Source organism: Perna viridis, chromosome 14 (assembly GCF_037379345.1).
Source record: "Perna viridis isolate PV_CMFRI_1.1 ecotype Kerala chromosome 14, ASM3737934v1, whole genome shotgun sequence".
NCBI classification, from domain to species: domain Eukaryota; kingdom Metazoa; phylum Mollusca; class Bivalvia; order Mytilida; family Mytilidae; genus Perna; species Perna viridis.
Window position 1 is genome coordinate 23,042,375 of NC_142458.1, and position 18,581 is coordinate 23,060,955.

The 18,581-nt window shown below is 33.2% G+C and overlaps 1 protein-coding gene across 5 annotated transcripts; it reads right to left on the bottom strand.

The window, feature by feature from the left end:
- Positions 1-55: 55 nt before the first annotated feature.
- Positions 56-18,135, bottom strand: LOC148598675 (baculoviral IAP repeat-containing protein 7-A-like). 5 transcript variants are annotated; one of them, XM_088562351.1, is made up of 6 exons: positions 16,836-18,135; positions 15,590-15,681; positions 10,314-11,768; positions 9,795-10,008; positions 9,070-9,354; positions 56-8,007 (listed from the first exon to the last, which is right to left on the bottom strand). In XM_088562351.1, the coding sequence occupies exons 3-6, from the start codon at positions 11,715-11,717 to the stop codon at positions 7,811-7,813; spliced, it is 2,100 nt and encodes a 699-aa protein (XP_088418477.1). In that variant the 5' UTR covers positions 11,718-11,768; positions 15,590-15,681; positions 16,836-18,135; the 3' UTR covers positions 56-7,810. The 5 variants fall into 5 exon arrangements, with proteins under 5 accessions (XP_088418477.1, XP_088418481.1, XP_088418480.1 ...); XM_088562355.1 differs by lacking the exon at positions 15,590-15,681; XM_088562354.1 differs by lacking the exons at positions 15,590-15,681; positions 16,836-18,135 and adding an exon at positions 13,067-13,148.
- Between the last annotated feature and the right edge of the window lie 446 nt (positions 18,136-18,581).

The window sequence follows — 18,581 nt, forward strand, 5'->3', positions numbered from 1 at the left end:
TAGCCAGACAGGTACAGACAGATAGATAACCATCTATGGGCCTCAACAAAAAACATTTGAAGTTCACTTTTATTTGATGAATGCACATAGTGTGTGGTAAAAAGCTGAAAATATACAAAAAAGGATTTTCCTAAATAATTGTCCAATCAAAATTATCATACATTCAAAATATCAAAGATATTTATCAGAATCAAAATACAGATAACAAATAATACATCACACAATATTTTAAAGAAAAGTGTTATGAAATAAACTTGAATTATCTCCCTTTATGATGCAGGGGTAAGATCAATTTTTCAAACAGGAAAGTCTCCCCCTCAAAGTATCTCAAAATATCTCAAAACTGGTGAAGGGAATGTGGGATGCATAAATAATTATGATATATCATACGTCACAATATCATTAATACTGCAAGTGGAATGAAAACAACTCAAAATACCTATCATAAACTATAAAGGCATGGCTTATCTAGGCAAAATGTAAGAAAACAACATGTGTGCCAATTGTGTAAAAAATATCATTAATTTCTCTTTTCCCATCAAAAATATGTATGCAACTATAAAATGTAAGCATTAAAGATAATAATAAGACTTACATAGTGGTCTGTCATGAAAAGATTGACTCAAAAAATCTCGATGGAAAACGCATTGGTTCAATGCTCTGACTTATGTGGTTCACATGTAATCTCAAACCCGGAAACAGGAAATGACTCAAAAATGAAAGTAAAAGTACAATATCCAAAATAGAAATCAAGCGTACCCTAGGGTCATGAAATAGGACATAGGAATAGGTTAATTATTAGAACATCTAAATATATCAAATGTTAGATATAACCAATGAAAATATAACTAAACAATACCTATTGGGACAAGGGAAAAATATCAAAATTATAATTGAGAACATTACACTGCATGTATGTATATTGATGCAAAATATACATTCACAATTAGGCATGTCATTATTAATTATCTTTTCTCTTATCTGTTTTTATATATTTTTTTTCCTTTTCCATATTTCTCTCTAAATTACAGTTTTCAATTACCGTTGTCTCATTACTCATATTTAATTCTTTTCTTTTTCTATTCATTTTCTTCATTTATTTTTTTATTGTTTTTAAGTGGCACTCCAGCTAAGAAGCATGCAAAATATGATTCATGGTTGGAAAGCCTACATATTTTTTTTTGATATTTTGTTTAAAATTTCATAGTAAACAGAAAGTAACATGTGATTTTTCATAGGAGATAAAAATTATATAGAATGCACTGTAGATTTCAAAATTAAGGGTAATAACTCTGTAAATGACACTCAAATACAATAGAATCAATTGGATTTTTAATGTTGATAAAAAGCAGGCAGATATGAATAAATTATTACACAATTCACAATACAGACCCATAAAACAACTTAATTACAAAAATAAAATATGTACCCTTTTTGGGGGTGTATCACATTTTTCAGATTTTGCATGATTCTCACAAAGACATCTACTTAAATAATATAAATATAAAATTAATATTAATGTAAATCCTGCCAAAATTGGACCGTCCGTTCGGTAGGGTAGTAAATGACGGCCTCAGTCAATCATACCATGAATACAGGGAAGAACTTCAATGCTACGTTCTTTACAAAACTGTAAAATCTGCCTTTGTTTAATAACAAAAAAAAAGAGGAAAATAGTTGCCTTACAACCATACATGTACCATATATCTCTTTCAATAACATATATTTTTTTAATTTAGTAAATATAAGGACACGATCATTAAAACGAAACGTGCATTCATAATCCAGGGACAAAAACAAACAAAGAAAAAATGTCATACATAACAAAAACTAACTAAAAGAATACAAACAAAAAACTTGGGAGGATAGAATGGTGCCTTTGCTTTTCTAGCAACATTCGCCGATCGGCTAATACACTGTATTATTTCAAACTACGACAATTCGAACAAATATGTAGTGTTAATTCATGGAGGAGGGAGAAACTAAAGGAGAAGAAGGCAATGCGTTTCGTTAGTAATTCAGTATAAATACTGTTCAAATAGGACAATTTTTAAAGGTCGTATCGTTTAGCCAGAACAATTAAAAAACACACCTGCAAATGATCGCCATAAAAACAAAATATATATGCATGGGATCAATTAGATGTTGCGACAAAGTTAGTATTGAAATAAAGATTTCTTTATTAAATGTCTATGCGTACTAATTTTGTTTAAATTTTAAATCTTAAATTTATATTCCTGAGAAAGACATATATCTTTGCAACCGCGCATTTCTTAAAGTTGAACGACTTGTATTCCTGTATTGATATCGAATGAAGAGTATGCTGCATGTGCATACTTTCGTCATATGAGTTGTATGGTTTCACGTTCTAGGGAATATAGTGCTTTAAAACTGCAACTATCTGTGGTTCATCTACGTATGTGCGAACAGTCTACGTTTGGAAAGAGGTCGTGAGTTGTTCATTATTCAAAGAATGGTGATACTTGCAAAATAAGATTGATAAAAAAAACTAGAAACTGCCCCTAACGGGATCTCTGCAGCAGCCTGTTGACTTTAATTCCTGCCGAATATGCATAATATCTCCAAATGGTAATCTAACACTCCATTGAGTTTCTTAATAATCCTGCAGTTCGTTCAGGAGGAGCTTTGGATAACGCATCAGTCCAAGTTTTACTGATAAATTCCTATACACGTAAGTTCCAACGGTAATCGTTTCTACAATTTTTGTTCAAACATAAATTCTTACAATATGCACATCCAAATAAGGTAAAAATACCCGATGAAGTTCCATAACAATCCCGCAAGTCGTTAAGGGGGAGTTGCGGACAAGACACAAGACTACTGAAAAATGCATATTAGTAAATTCAACAACTGCAATTTCTACAATTGATGTCCAAACATAAACTACTGACAGTACAGACATCACGATGTGGTTATATTTATTTACGTCTCACAAAGTTTCATGACAATGATGAATAGCTTAGAAAATAATTCGGACGGACAAACAGGATAAAACTTACATATCGGACAAACTTCGTATGCGTGGACTATATTGAAAAACTATACCAAAAGTCCTTCAAATGTACGGTAGTGAGAATAAAGTTCATATGCTCAATGTGAAAGGTGGAGAATTTTTGTTGTAAGGAATCAAACCGAGTAATACATACATGTATACATGATTCTTTATTGTACCTGTAACGATACAATATTAAGCCCGTACGTATACAACGATCCGCTTAAAAAAAACGTAATTGAAGCTAAATACGTAGCTACAAATCGAAACTGAAATAAGTATAAGATACATGATTGCATTCATTTATTATACTTCATGTCAATTTACTGAATTCTGATTGATACATGTACAATACGAGGTTAATATTCTGCTCTATCACGTGTCTCAGAAGGCGATAGTTTTTTTTGTCTAATTTACTCTCTTGCGAAAAACTAAACAGGTTCCGGTAAAAATTAGGTACAAGTTCAATCGCTACCTGATGTAATGTCGATTAATAAACGTAATTCAGTAGACGTTCAAAGATTTTTTTAAAGTTATAATGCCAAATTTACTACGATTTTTTAACCAAACATTTCTAATTGTATTGAAAAATGTATATACATGGCATTCTTGACCTTTTTTGTTTTTGTTTTTGTTGTTGTTGTTAATTCTGCCTCGCAAAGACTTACAGTAACAGTTTGATTAAATAACTGTATTACAGATAAAAAAAAAACAAAAACACAAAAAACAACAAACAAACAAACAAACAAAACAAACAAACAAACAAACAAACAAACAAACAAAAAACACCACACAAAATCATCTTCTGTTCGAGAGCAGGGAAAAGGTCGATCCATTGCCGATACATTGAATTAAGGTCACAGAAGGGGGTGTGATCCACAGTTGACGTTTACTGTTTCCAATGAATGCAAACTTGAATGAAATAAAACAATTAAAATGAATGATTGATTGATTATTGGGGTTTAACTCCCGAGCAACAATATTTCAGCTATATTCAGGCAATGAACATGAAATGATGATGATGAAATGGAAAAAAAGGATGGAACAAAAGGATAATGGGGTCGAAAAATTTTGATTAACGCAAGATAAAAGGGAGGGATGGGTAGGGTCGAGCAATTTAAGCCTCCTGTGGCGAAGCGCAAAGATTCCTACTCATTTCGAATACCAACGCAGGGTTTTTTAACGTGCGAGCCACGTGGCATCTTTCCTAACACGGTGCACCACTATGGTTTGCCGTCAGGTTTTCCTTATTATAGCCTGACAACCCAGCATGTAACACGCCAGGGGTACCCCATTCCACCACCTTGGGGACACAACCCAGTTGCTCTGTGGGCAGAGCGCCTTGTCCCGGCTAGGTTTCTGAGCAATATTTAGTCGCCTTTTACGACAAGTTTAGCGCTGCTACAGGCCTATTCTTTTGACACCCGGACTGGACGAAAATGAATATATATATATACAAGCATACGAAACTGGTTTTCATTACTTTGAAAAAGAATGACAATGGAACATTCAGGATAATAAAATGAATAATATATAACTTAGAGGGAGATAGAGAGTTTGTTACCCCTTGAAAATACATTGACCCCCTCGACTAGCCTCGGGATGACAACGATTTTTTCGGGATAACAAACTGCTCTAACACTCTCTTAGCTATATTATATTTACATACTAATGAATTATAGTCATGTAACACACTCAATAATTTTAATAAGACGTGCTTGAAAGCTCTTTAGACCACAGCCATGTTAAAAAAGTGATAAACACATTACCAACATTTCTTGCAACACATGGGCTGCATAAACAATATAAAGAAACTTGTCTTATCATAATTCAAATAAATCAAGGAAACTTCATTTTATCATTGTTTCGAACGAGCTGGCCATTTATTTCGTTTTTGTTTTAATCCCTCGCCATCGCTCGGGGGTAAAACAATGTAACATAATTGGCCAGCCAGTAAGACAATGATAAAATGGAGTTTCCGTGATTTATTTCTGAAATATTAGTAATCTTGAAATTCAACTTTCTTTATCTGTTTGTAACGATGATTAAGTTGCCTTTGTAGATGAGTTAATTGTGTTGTAAGATTTCAGTTCTGGTGGACCCAATTTCGGATCACAGAGAAACGGGAAGTCCGGGCGTTGAAACCTCTTTGTGTTAATTTGGGGTAATTTAAACAAAATTTGCAAATAATAAACTTCGCGCCCACTTTTTTCTCGAAGTCTTTTTTTAAACCTCTGGATCCACCCAGGACCAATATGCTTTGTCTTCAGTTATATTGCATGAAACGCTTGTAATACATCGAGCCACAGGCCATGGCATTGCCAACTGTGAAGGCAATACTTATACCTGTATCGTTTCCCAAAGTCAACCAATTTACCAATCTTGCCATCTGCCGGGTATTATCACGTGTTACGTATGTAATGTCTCTGGTATTATCATGTGGTACATGCGAAATGTCCCTGGTATTATCATGTGGTACGTGCGTAATGTCCGTGTTATTAGTATGTGGTACATGCGTAATGTCTCTGGTATTATCATGCGGTACGTGCGTAATGTCCCTGTTATTATTATGTGGTACGTGCGTAGTGTCCCTGGTATTACCATGTGATACGTGCGTAATGTCCCTGGTATTACCATGTGGTACGTGTTTAATGTACCTGGTTTTACCTGTGGTACATGTGTAACAACTGTGGTATTATCATGTGGTACGTGTGTTATGTCCCTGGTATTATCCTGTGGTACATGTATTGCACTCTGGGCAAATGAATACCATAGTTATAGTAGTGCTTAAGCCAGTAATTTGAAAAGCTCATTTAATGATAACAAAACAAAATCAGTTTAGTTTTTTACTATATTTTTTTTTATTTATGCAATATGTATATTCAAGAAATATAATCAAACGAAATTGAAAACAACAATTGATATCAATTGGCACTGTTTCACGTATTGCGTTTGGATTAACAACAGATAACTTTAACAAGTGTAAAATCAAAGTAACAACCAGACTTATATATATAAACACAAACGACTGATCCTTACATAATAGAATATAATATATGTCCTGAAAATGTAACAATAAAAACTGAATACCAACAAGAACAAAAATATGCAAACAAACCATTATTTATAATTGCATAAGTAACAATTCATAAACCTTGAAATTCTGAAATTTGGTTACTAAAAACGAATCCTTAAAATTACCACCTTTCTATAACAATGATTTATTTCACATCATTTTCATAAACGAGTGGATACATGTATCATCGTACTATCTTTGTTAGCTACATGTATTATAGTACATTCTTTTTTTTTATTTTCTACATTTGTTTACATTATTAAAGGACAAGAAATGGTCAAAATATAAACAGAAGTCAGGCAACATGGTCAAGGCATATACGTACATGCGCATCTTGTGGCGAAAAATGTACATTGTACATGTATATATATAAAAGAAAATTCAAGCATGCATGTAGAACGTGAATGGAACGGAAAACTCCCCTCCAAAAAAAGAATATTGTTTCATTACATGTATAATGGAGCATGACCATATGTTCACCATGTGAAAGCTTTACATCTCTGTGTAAATTAAGGTAAACATGTTTTATCAATGTGTTTGTGAAAATTAAACAAGGATGAACCGTGTGGATCAGTCCTAACCTCTTTACTCTTCTGTCAGTCATTGTCAGTGGTCAGAATTATTCTGAAATTGTCTTAAATCATTCTGACATAGAATCGTATGATGCTATAACAGTTATCAAACTTCTAACGGGGATTTAAAATGTGGATCTTTGACATTTCATATACTTGGGTCCCGGACTTTCAATCTTTCTTACTGACACTATATTGGGGGATTTTAAAGTTTGATTTTCTTCAAGTGGATCATTGATTTCAAGTTTGGAAACAATTTGAACCGCTGTCAAAGATTGTCTTTGAGACAAATTATGACAGTTCAAAAGAGAAGTTTGAAGTAAAGTTCATTGCATAGGGCTTATATAGATACTATATATCCATTTCATCAACCCTCACAGCAGCACAAATCACCGGCCCCGTACTGTACATGTACGATATAAAACTCAACGTGTTTTATATATTCAAAAGCCCTAAAATCTGCAATATACACATGTATACATGTAAATAACAAGTAAAATATAAACTTCTAAATAAACAGATACAAAATAGTATCTGTAAAATGTAAACTTCTTAATAAACAGCAAGAAAACCCGTTTAACCGAAATTAGAAGTTTTTTTCCTAAATAAAACAGATTACGAAATGATGTAGTTTTACATATGAAAACCCGTTTATCTCCAATAAGTAAAAGCAGGGCGGATCAAGAATCTAAAAAAGGGGTATATATTCAAGATCAACAAATTTGAGGCTCCTTCATGCACAATATACATATAGTTTCGCGTATCTTTCAACTGCATACTTTCAACATTTCCGGTTGAAGTAGAACGCTACTAAACACTACTTGTCCATTTGTCAATAGCGTGTAGTTTAAACCTTCACTAATCATGATGTTCATCTATCAGTTTGATCGCATATTATTAACCGTTGTAACTTTAACTGGTATGCTCCATTACACTTTGGATATAACCTTTTTATTGTGCTGATTGATGATTATGTACGCCTGTCTGTGGGACATCCATCTTTACAGGCAATGGGGAAAAGGGCAGTTCGGTATTTCCCAACACATGTGCATGAAAAATATGTTGCTTGAGCTCTGAGTCGATAACAAAAATGAGGCTGAGTTCATGATGGCGATACACGGGTCTATCAACCGTCGTTCTGCAAATACTTTAGATTAGAAACGTTTTTACGGTACCTGTCACCCGTGCACGACAAATCGGACATTTGCGCATGGCCGGAGCACAATCTGTGCAACATACAAGATGTCCGCACGGAAGAAAGGCTATGCTTGCTTCTAAATCAAGACATACCTTACATAAACGTTGATCACGAAGCTGTCGGTTTTCTTCTAATAGCTGTTCAGTGTCTGCAAGATAAAAAGAAAATGAGCGTCAATATACATGTACCTATAATAGCATTGATTAGAAACAGCCAATAATTCATCACATCTCATAATACCCTGCTTATAGGTGCTGTAAATTCGTTAGTTCAATTGATTGATTGATTGATTGTTGGGGTTTAACGCGATTTCAACACGGTATACCACTATGGTTTGCGGTCAGGTTTTCCGTATTATAGCCTGACAACCCCAGCATGTAACACGCCAGGGGTACCCCATTCCACCAACTGGAGCACACATCCCAGTTGCTATGTGGGCAGAGCGCCTAGCGCCCGGCTAAGTTCCTCAGCACTATTTAGTCGCCTTTTACGACAAGCTAAGCGCTGCTGCAGGCCTGCTCTTTTGACACCCGGACCTGCACGGGGCTCATTAGTTCAAAGCTTTACACCTCTGTCACACTCAGTGTTAATACCAACGCCTTTATGCAAATTAGTATAGTACATTTGTACACCAGAAACAGCTTTGCAGATTTGAAATGAGTAGTGCTCATGCCCTGTAAAGGTTTTTTCCACATCCTGTGTAGCAAAGCCTATAAGCTAGCGGAGTGAAAAATACATTTAGTTAGGCAAAAAACGGTTACAGGTCTGCGAAGGAGATTGCACCCTTCGGTCCGCGTCGTCTGATTATGATCATTTCGAAAAAGATTCATTTTTTTTTAGCGCTGTAGCAAAGGTCGATAATGAACAAGCACACATGTACAAAAACGTATATTTATGAAATGATTTAAGAAAACAAGTGTTTACATGTTAATGAAAAGAGTAACTGTAATTGTTGAGGAATGAACCGAAATATGTATGCACACGTCTTCATTTTAAATTCAATACATGTACCGTTTGTCAAGGGACTATGTTTAGGCTTACATGTACAATCTTTACTCTATGTGACCAATTAAGCAAGCAAGATACATGTATTCCCTTAATTTTGCTAACTTGTGTCATGACTTACATTGAGAGTCAATACAAACAATCGAATGAGGCGAATATGAATGATCGGTACAATAAAAACAGTAAAATCATATATGTAGCTTACCATCCAAAGCAGACGACAATTCATTACTATGTGAAGTTTCACCGAAAGCTCCCTGACTTGAAGGCAGTTGTAATGAAGATCTTTTCTGGTTTTCCCTAGCTGAAATTTCACTTTTTATCGCATTTGTTGATTCTAGTGTATTTTTGTCTGAGGTAGATTGGGTAGCAGAGTTTCTCTCTAAAGCTAGTCCTAGTGTGGTAAAGCTGGAGTAAGTTGATAAATTGCTCCCTTCAAGATTCTCTTCTAATAAAACCGCCATAATATCGGTTGCCGATATCGTCGTATCTATCAAATACCAAAAGTCCAGTTTTATGTAAATGCACATGTAAGAGTACAGTGACGTATAAAACTTTAAGGTACATGCACGATGCATTTAGAAATTAGATTGAATGTATTTGAAAAAAAAAGATAAAAAAGAAAATTGTGATAAGTTTAAACAATCATTCGTACAATATTAAAGGAACAAACGGGCTAACAGATACTTATCCATGTATACATGTACATACAATATCTACATGTTATATATTATAACACATATAAAGTTTGGTATTTTTGATTTGTGGGGATTGGATTTTGACTCATATTACCAGCACCATCTAACTGTATCTGTATAGTATCTACAAATTTTACCTAGACTCATTTTAAGAAAGTTGATAATAGAGGAATGGCATATTTTCCATTTATCAGTTAACATGTAACAGATATATTGCTGCAATGGAACTTACCTTTTTTGGTAGTTTTGAGTTTTGCCATGGCCTGTAGAACTAGATCGTTAGTGTATCCCATCTCAAGTACGGATCTAGCAGCAACTGTTTCCAATGGATTCTGACCGCTAGGATGGCTGCTCGCACCGTTTGTCATATTTTGCTTCTGGTTGGTTTTAATCGAGTTTTGCGTTGATAAATTGTATTCTGTGTTTTCTGTATTCTGATGTTTAGCCTGAAAGAAAAAGGAAACCAATAAGTCAGGAATTAAAGCAATACTTGTGATCTGAAAATACCTTTAAGTGTTTAAAAATGAACTGAAATAAAATTTTGGCAAAAAAAAAGGAAATGGCAAATGATGGTATTTACTATAAAGCCTCATGGGAGTGTGGTTCAAAATGAAAACTATAGTATAAGGATTTTCGTGTTTCCTACCGACAATTACAGGAAATTAAGTTTTACGGATTATAATATTCGTACATGTATATGCATGTATAAGATAAACATGTACATGTATGTACTTTCATCGATAATACCTACCATTACTTGTTGGTGTTTTTCTTGCACAACTCTGATAAATTTTGAACCCTTATTTTGAAGTAGATATGCACATTTCGGAAACCATCGGGCGTGTTCTACCCATGGATCATCTCCAGCCTCCCAGTTCCGAAGACCTCCACCACAAAAGAAACATCTGGTGTAATCATTATATCCAGCGTAAAGGAAACCAGCTGTAGCCATCATTTTCGGAGTCTGGTCTAAATAACCAGGCCAGTTTTGGTAGGAACTGATTCGCACCTGAATTGGAGCATAGTTTGGATATTTTGGTTTCTCTAAATTGACACCTAAATTGTGTACGTCTTCTAGATCTTCGGGCTTGCAGATATTTGAAGCAGCCATAGATTGATTTGTCTGCGTTACATGTAGTTCATTCCCACTGATATTTGAAGTACGGTGAAATTCACTTCTTTTGTTGTACTCGTGGTATCCATTATTTCTGGCTAATGCAGTTGAATTACTTGTCTCATTCCTTGCTTTCTCAAGTTGAGTACAATTTTCTATAGAATTTTGTTCAGAAGAACACCAATAGGCCCCGTTTCTTTCGACAGTTGACGCTGTATTTTGAGTAATATTTTGAGGAGGAACCTTTTGTAAATAGGGACAGTTTGGGCTTAATTGCTTATGAATTTTGAGGGGATCATCGCCTGAGGTCCAATTACTACGACTAACTCCACACGCATAACACTTAACAGTATCAGATTGTCCAGTAAAATAAAAACCTGCTGATGTAAAACGAGTAAAAAATATATTTACACGACGCGGAAACGTGCTAAATGACGAAAGACGTAACAAGTTATTTGACATCGATTCACTTATCCCAATGGTGCTCCCGGAAGAAAGACTTTCAAAGTATGATGTTAGGGAAACAGGCATAACATTAAAAGCAATGTTTGGTAAAGTTTGCAATACAAACATATAATCAAGGAATATTGAACCGAACTTGCTTTTAGTCATAGTTCCAATCTTGGTTTTAGCGTTTTCGTTTGCATTTAAAGACGCACTTGGTTTTTCAAAGTAATCCCTAACAATCGAAGTTATCACTTTTCCTCGTTTGATGTTTTTATCTACTATTTCATTACTTTCTTCGAGTATTGACTTGATTTCTCGTAGTTCCGAAATAAAAACATGCATTTTACAGCTCATCGTACTTTTGGCATTTCCCTTAATATTGTCTTGTGGAATACTAGTGTTTTTGTTTTTTTCTGTTGGTGTTAGACTTGCAACTTTTTGCTTCAGTTTCTTAGCAGCATATCTTAAACTTTCTATTTCCTGTGACAAAGCTATTTTTTTACAATCAGCGGTATTCGAAGGCCAGGTCATGAGTCTTTTCCGATTATAATGGTGACAATCTGTGACATTTTTGCTTTTTTCAAATGGACACATCTTTCACTTATAAAGTCGTTGTATTCATGTGTTCTATGTGGTCTCTTCTTACTGTTAAAAGATAAAAAAAGAACCAATTGTTCATTAATTATTTTCATACGCTGTCGGAATCAAGTTCGCATTTCATTGTACAGTTTAGCATTCAAGGCTCTATTGGAGAATTCTGTCCGAAATTCTTATAACTTTAGTCGTATTATGCTGCGCACGACGTAGCCCTTAACATACTATCTTGAATTTTCAAGTTGTTATGATAATCTTGAATTTTCAAGTAGATATCATGAATAGACAAGTTTTTTATCTTTACTAATTGAATTTTCAACTTATTGTCGCGCATATTCAACTTATAACTTATTATCTTGAATTTTTTAAACTTTATGTCTTCTAAAAAATAACATAAATTTTCCATGCGTATATTTTGTGTATTCAACTTCGCGCAATAAACAATATGCACATGGAAAATTTATGTTATTTTTCAATAGACACATTTTTTATTATTGCCAATTCTTCGACTGATTCTTCCACAGAATGGTACTTAGTTATTATAGTCAGGATTTCTCAATTTATTCAAAGTTATTTTAGTATTATGTACACGTAAAAATACGAATGATGAAATGTTTGTTATTTAAAGTGCGTCATAGTTTATTTATATACTAAACAGTGTGACGTGAATTTTAAATATACTAGTTCGAGGTAAAGGTATTTGTTTACACGTAACAATATGAGAGAAAAAGACCAATTTGATAATAAATATGTGCCACCCATTGCCTGATTCTTATACAGAATGGTACTTTTAATTATTAAAAGTCATGATTTACCAATTTATTCGAAGTAATTGTTTAAAAAGTATAATTTATACTCACAGGTAAGTCCGAATAGTTAATATATTATACGTAAGAACATGAATGACGAAATGTTGATTATGAAAGGTGCATCATAATTATATACCACACAGTGACGTACATTTTATTTATCGTAAGAGGCATTTGTTTACACACCATAACATTACTGAATGTCACCAACACGTCATGGAAATGTACACGTAAATGTTTATACCCACCCACTACTAGGTAACCGTCGCAATGTTTAATGTTCCTCAAATTTCTAAAATACATTCATTTTTTTTATTCATTTATATTATCAACAGGTTGATTATTAATTAGATTTCCTTCGACGTGATCGATTTAAGAATATCAATTCTATATTTTGTTTTAAATTATTCTATATTTATCTAGGAATTCTGTCATAGACAAGAGTTTGCTGTACCTAAGCGACAATCTTAACTTTGCAACCGGTCTAAGTACATGCGTCTGCAATGTTTTCTTCCAACTACAAAAAATTAATGAATGTACCTGTAACAGTAAATGCTAATTACTACATATTCTGAAATTCCAGTTGTAAAAATGTGCACGATATTCGTATTTTATACATGTTTATTAGACACTGTGAAAATCCTCGCTGATAAAAACTATAGATTAAAGTATTGTAGTGTGCAAATTTCATATGTTTCGAAAGTGATTATTCATCCATGGGGGATTTTCATAGTCCTACACAATATATTGGTGGAATAGGAAGGACCGGTCGTCGGTTTACTTTTAAGTTATATCTGTAAGTTTATATTTTTCAGAAATCAATTTTCGCATTATTAAAATGATGTACATCATGTACATGTATGTATTCTTTGAAGAAGAAAAACGAAACAAAAGAAAACGAAGTTGTCGATCAGAGTTGTCTCTCTTGTTATTGTAATGAATAACAACAACAAAATATTATGACCCTTTCTCGTGATGTGAGAAATCTCATCACTTTGTTTCTTTTTCTCCTATTTTTTCAAAACAAAAAGAAGTAAATTGGCTTTTGAGTCTCAGATTTGCACACAGTCCGCTTGACGGTATAAATCAAGCCAATTTTAAACTTTTCTTTAGGGCGCATGTATGTATAATTAAAAAGCGTATTCAAGGTACATGTAAGACTGAATTTTGTATTAAAGATTTAAAATATCCCAGATCATCATTGTAATTCGTGATGGCGTCCATGAAAAATATCTTAGCCAATCAAATCCCGAGAACAGAGATTTTATTTTGATTATACCAACCGGTTACGAGGTGTAAAATTTAGGGTGTATCTTTCTGCGCCAAAAAGGCGACTCTTTTGCGCAATAATTCATTTTAAAATTTCGCTCTCGCTTATTCTAGAATTTAACTGCTCATTTAATTCTTCTGCCTCTGGTTGCCATAGGGATATTATCTACGTCTGCTGGTGCAGAATTTAAATCTGAGAAAAAATCGAAAAGGGATTCTGCAGATATACCAGAAAGTTGTTCACATTTTCCGTTTTTATCATTCAAGATATTCCAAAATGTTTTAGGATCGCTATTCTTCATATTCTTCATCATTTTTTTCTAAATTCTTATCTGTAAGCTTTAAATGAAATATTCATCTGATGCTTATAATTTTTTTCTGCTTTGCGCATGTTTTGGAGTTTAGCATCAGTCTTACAAGTTTTATATCTTCTTTTAGCGATCCTGAAGCACTTACGTTTTTCCCAACAGTATTTATCGAACCATGGTTTATTTTCTTTTGTCACTTTACCTCTGTTGCTTGTATTTGGTGTATAAGTGCCCATCACATTTTCTGCCGATTCCAAAATAATTTTGTTAACTTTTTCGACAATATTATTAATGTCGTCTTTAGAGATAGTATTAGGGTCTACTCTATCTAGGTCATTTTCTAAGGTTGCCAAAATATTCAAATCTATTTCTTCAATAAAAGTTTGTTCCTTGTTATCATCCCATCTCTTTATCCTTTTATTTCCTGAATTTTTAGCTTTACGAAAAGACAATTCATTATTCTGTTGGATTTCCCTAATCAGAAGACCATTGTGGTTGTTTTTAGCATTCCCATTTTTGGCGTTGATACTGACATTTGTTTTTTTTGACTACTCATTTCAACTATTGGCGAATAGTAATTTTATGCATATCGATGTTCGTATAGAGCATAGAACATATTTTTTTGCTAATTAAGGGCTCACTGTGGGCTACATGGGTATAGTATACATATGCGTCAACCATATGAGTTGCTGGGGCGGTCGAGGCTGGAAAGTTAGATTGGGCGTAAAAGGAGTTTGGAAGTACATGTAAAATTTGTGTTTATGCAATTGTTTTTTTAAATTTTCGGGACTTGTACGCCTGTCACGCCTGTCCCTGGATGCGCACCTGACACATATATATGGATACATATATATACCGAATAACTGAAGTTTTGAAATAAAAACAGAAAATACCACAGCGAGGCGATATCAAACTACAGTACAGCGATCCGTCTTCCTTCCAAAGACTTACTGACTTCGTGACTGTACCGCCGTTTGGTGATTGGAGCGTTGTGTGTTGTTCTGAGTGTTCTTATCGTCGATATTACAGTTAAATTTACGTAAGGATACCTATAGAAATTACCGATATTTTTCACTATCACGACAGTAGTCTGAGATCAAATAGAACAATTCAGCAGTAAGTACAATTGAAAAAAAAACAAGGCAGAAATACATCAGAATGGCCCGGATGAGATTGTTCAGGTATTGATATGTAGGATACATTTTTTATAAGTCTTGTAGATTCCAGATATTTGTAAAAGGCGAGGTTCGATTAAGAAAATTACACAAAATTAGTATACAATTTCATTTGTTATTGATATAATAATAAGTCGTGGTGTATTAACCAGTGGGTAATCTGTGAAACAAACTAAAACATTTCAGGAAGGTGGCATGTTGCATTGAGCTGACGTTTTCATCCTGGCTGGGTTGAAATATCAACCATATCCATTCGCGTTAAATTTTAAAAATGAAACCGAGATAGTTACACACTGAAGCTATGTACTTACGTTAATCAGGCGAATTGTACATGTATAAGACCTGTTTGGGTGTGAAGTTGCCAGGTGGACTCCCTATCCCTAATACATGAGCTCTGCTACATCTGCTTCAATGCATTTACATATTATTCAATACATTTTCATAATGCATGATGCATTTTAAAAGCTTTTTAAGAAAATATATGGGAATTTCTCAGAGATGGCGTATTAAATATGTAAGTGATTCGTTGTAATTGTCATACGATAAAAAAGGGTTGTTCTTGACTTTTCCGCGCTTGTTTTTGTAAAGAGATATTGAAGTGATATACAGTTTTATCATGACGAGTTTGATTTTTTTTTCCGGTTTGATGATGTAATGGATAACATCGATAGTCCGACACTTATAAGTCCGACACTCATTGGCCTGACACTCAATGGAAATTCCAAGATTAATGTTGATAATTCCATGATTGAAGTTAATAATTTCAAGATTAAAGTTAATTCAGGTAATGCCAAGATTTAAATTGGAAATTCAAGATAAAAGTTGACTATTTGAAGAAAAAAATAAAAGGAATGATCCTAATGCGCTTCCGTGTGTAGATGAAATACAGTTCGGTAACTAGAAAAAATCATGAAACTGTATCAATTGCAATATAATTCTGGAAAATTGCCAAGTCATTTACAGAGACATCAGGAATTAACCAATTATTTTTACATAATTTAACCGGTTGTGATTATATCTAATTGATATGTTTTCTCCTGTATAAAGGAACACCACGAACTATGGAAGGAAATATATTGAGTCATATATGAGCATATTAATGATATAAAAATATGTTTTCATCTAGTACATAATTATCCATTAACAGCTGATAAGACATCCACAAAATGTTTTACCATGGCAGAGTATATGTTGTCTGGTATTATTTGTGCCAAATCTAAATAAAGAACAAAGTACTCGTATTCGTAAACTTGCAGAGCTATTCGAAATACTATACTTTTATTCTTATCAACAAAAACTTGAAATTTGTTTTATATGGTGAATCGTAGCGAAACACCCTACCTTTTTAGTGCCTTTTATATATGGTTCTGACATTCGTTATTTTACAAACTACTAAAACCTTGAGAAAGTGTAAACCATCAGAAGAACAATATAAAGATAATCGGTGAATATTTCAAAGAGAGAACAACCCAACCAGGATGAGAATGCCATTGTATGTATTCAACTAAGAAGAAAAAAATCACAAAAAGTTTTTGCTGCATTTTAATATAAACTCACCTATTGTAGAGCCTATAATATACAAGTTCCAAAAGTTAAACCAACGCAAGCGATGGATTCACAATAATAAAATACAATGTACTTCGATATAAAAGTTTAAAAAAGTCAAGTTTATGGACGATTTTATAACTATTTTTAATAGGTGAAGTACCCTCTAAATTTCATCCACTCAAACATTATACTTTTTTTAATTCACTTGCATCCGCGTAAAATAATAATTGGACAAGTCTAAAATTTATATGAATGTCTCTACATATAGACTACTTCCTCATTACAAGTATTTGGTATGACAATGTTATTGATATATGACCCACGAAAGGGACTTTTGATACGGAAACCGTATTGAAAAGTTTCTGATTTGTTGTTAATCTTATTTTTTTCACCATCTATTCCTTGTAAATGACTCCAGACGCAAACCCCAATAATCAACCCCCAACTTCCTTTGGAGATATGGCACATTGTGGATCGATTTTATAGATTTAAATATTTTATACATTTAAATCACGCTAAATTACAGATACAAGGAAAAGGCATATTCTGGTCGATTTAAGCCTATTATTATTTATTGGGCCAAGTCACAACCTCAAAAATAAATTTTCTTTTGGTTGCATCACACATTGTTGGCACAATCTCCATGCATTTATAGTAGAAAGTTATTGTCCGATCAGCTGGAAACTTCTTGCCTTTCTGGCCTTTGTTCCTTGATGTTTGTTTTGGTGCCTAATTCTAAAACGGTTGGGACCATAACCCAAAAATCAATACCAACTTTTTTGTTCGTTTATTTTTTATACTTGTTGTAATCTTTTTTAAAGATCAAAGCTTCTAAGGAAGGCGACAGCGCAAACCATACGACCTCAATTATTTAGATTGTATAAAAACCATAAAAATTGAACTATAAGCTTCAAAATTAGTAGTTTTGACGATAATACAAATCAATCACACTTTAATTTCATGCTTCATATTTTGTTATTTATATTTTTCAAATAGCCTTCATGTTGTGTATGGCAATATATTACCGTTATAAACAGAATTACCCATGATAATTAATTGTATCAAGTGTATGCGGTGGCTTAAAAAAGCTTTCTCACCGTTAAGCGTATTTTTGTTGTTGCCAGTTGTAGATACATGTATATTATATAAATTTATGCGCCCAGCTTTGTCTCACCTACAGAGAAACGGGTCTTATAAAGGACTTACATTTACATATGTACCTCCATTTCCAGAGTATTTGTATATAGATGATATAAAAAAAATCATGTTTAGTTTACATGTACTTTAACAAAAATTAAGAATGTTTACATTTAAAGATAAATATCAACACCTTAATATTTTATGTACACTAAACAATAAGTATAGAATCTTTTTATTACATGTAATGTTACATGTAGCTTTGAAAAAGATCTTGTACTTTTCTACCATGTAATTTTCTTTTGTTTTTTTTTTATATCAAACAGAATAAAGTAAAAATATTTAATAGAAACAATAAGTCTTAATAATTTATCTATTTTTTTTTTCAAGAAATGTGTCAATATCATAACTAAAAAAATGTGTCAATATCATAACTTCAAAACCCTGCATTCTATCTCAAACCTGGAATTGGTCTAACGGTAATTTTACAAATACTTGGAAAGTCTTATGCCAGTTCCCACCGATGAAATTATCGTAATTAAACTCGGCATAAATGATAAATGGCATTACCATTACAGTTATTGAAACAGAAAGAGAACCTATAGTACTTTATGGTTC

Coding starts and splice junctions, on each gene's coding strand:
- LOC148598675 (XM_088562355.1), bottom strand. CDS start 11,717: ATGTGTCCATTTGAAAAAAGCAAAAATGTCACAGATTGTCACCATTAT. Junction 10,009..10,313: donor AAAAACACCAACAAGTAATG/GTAGGTATTATC, acceptor TTTTTCTTTCAG/GCTAAACATCAGAATACAGA. Junction 8,008..9,069: donor ATTGTCGTCTGCTTTGGATG/GTAAGCTACATA, acceptor TTTATCTTGCAG/ACACTGAACAGCTATTAGAA.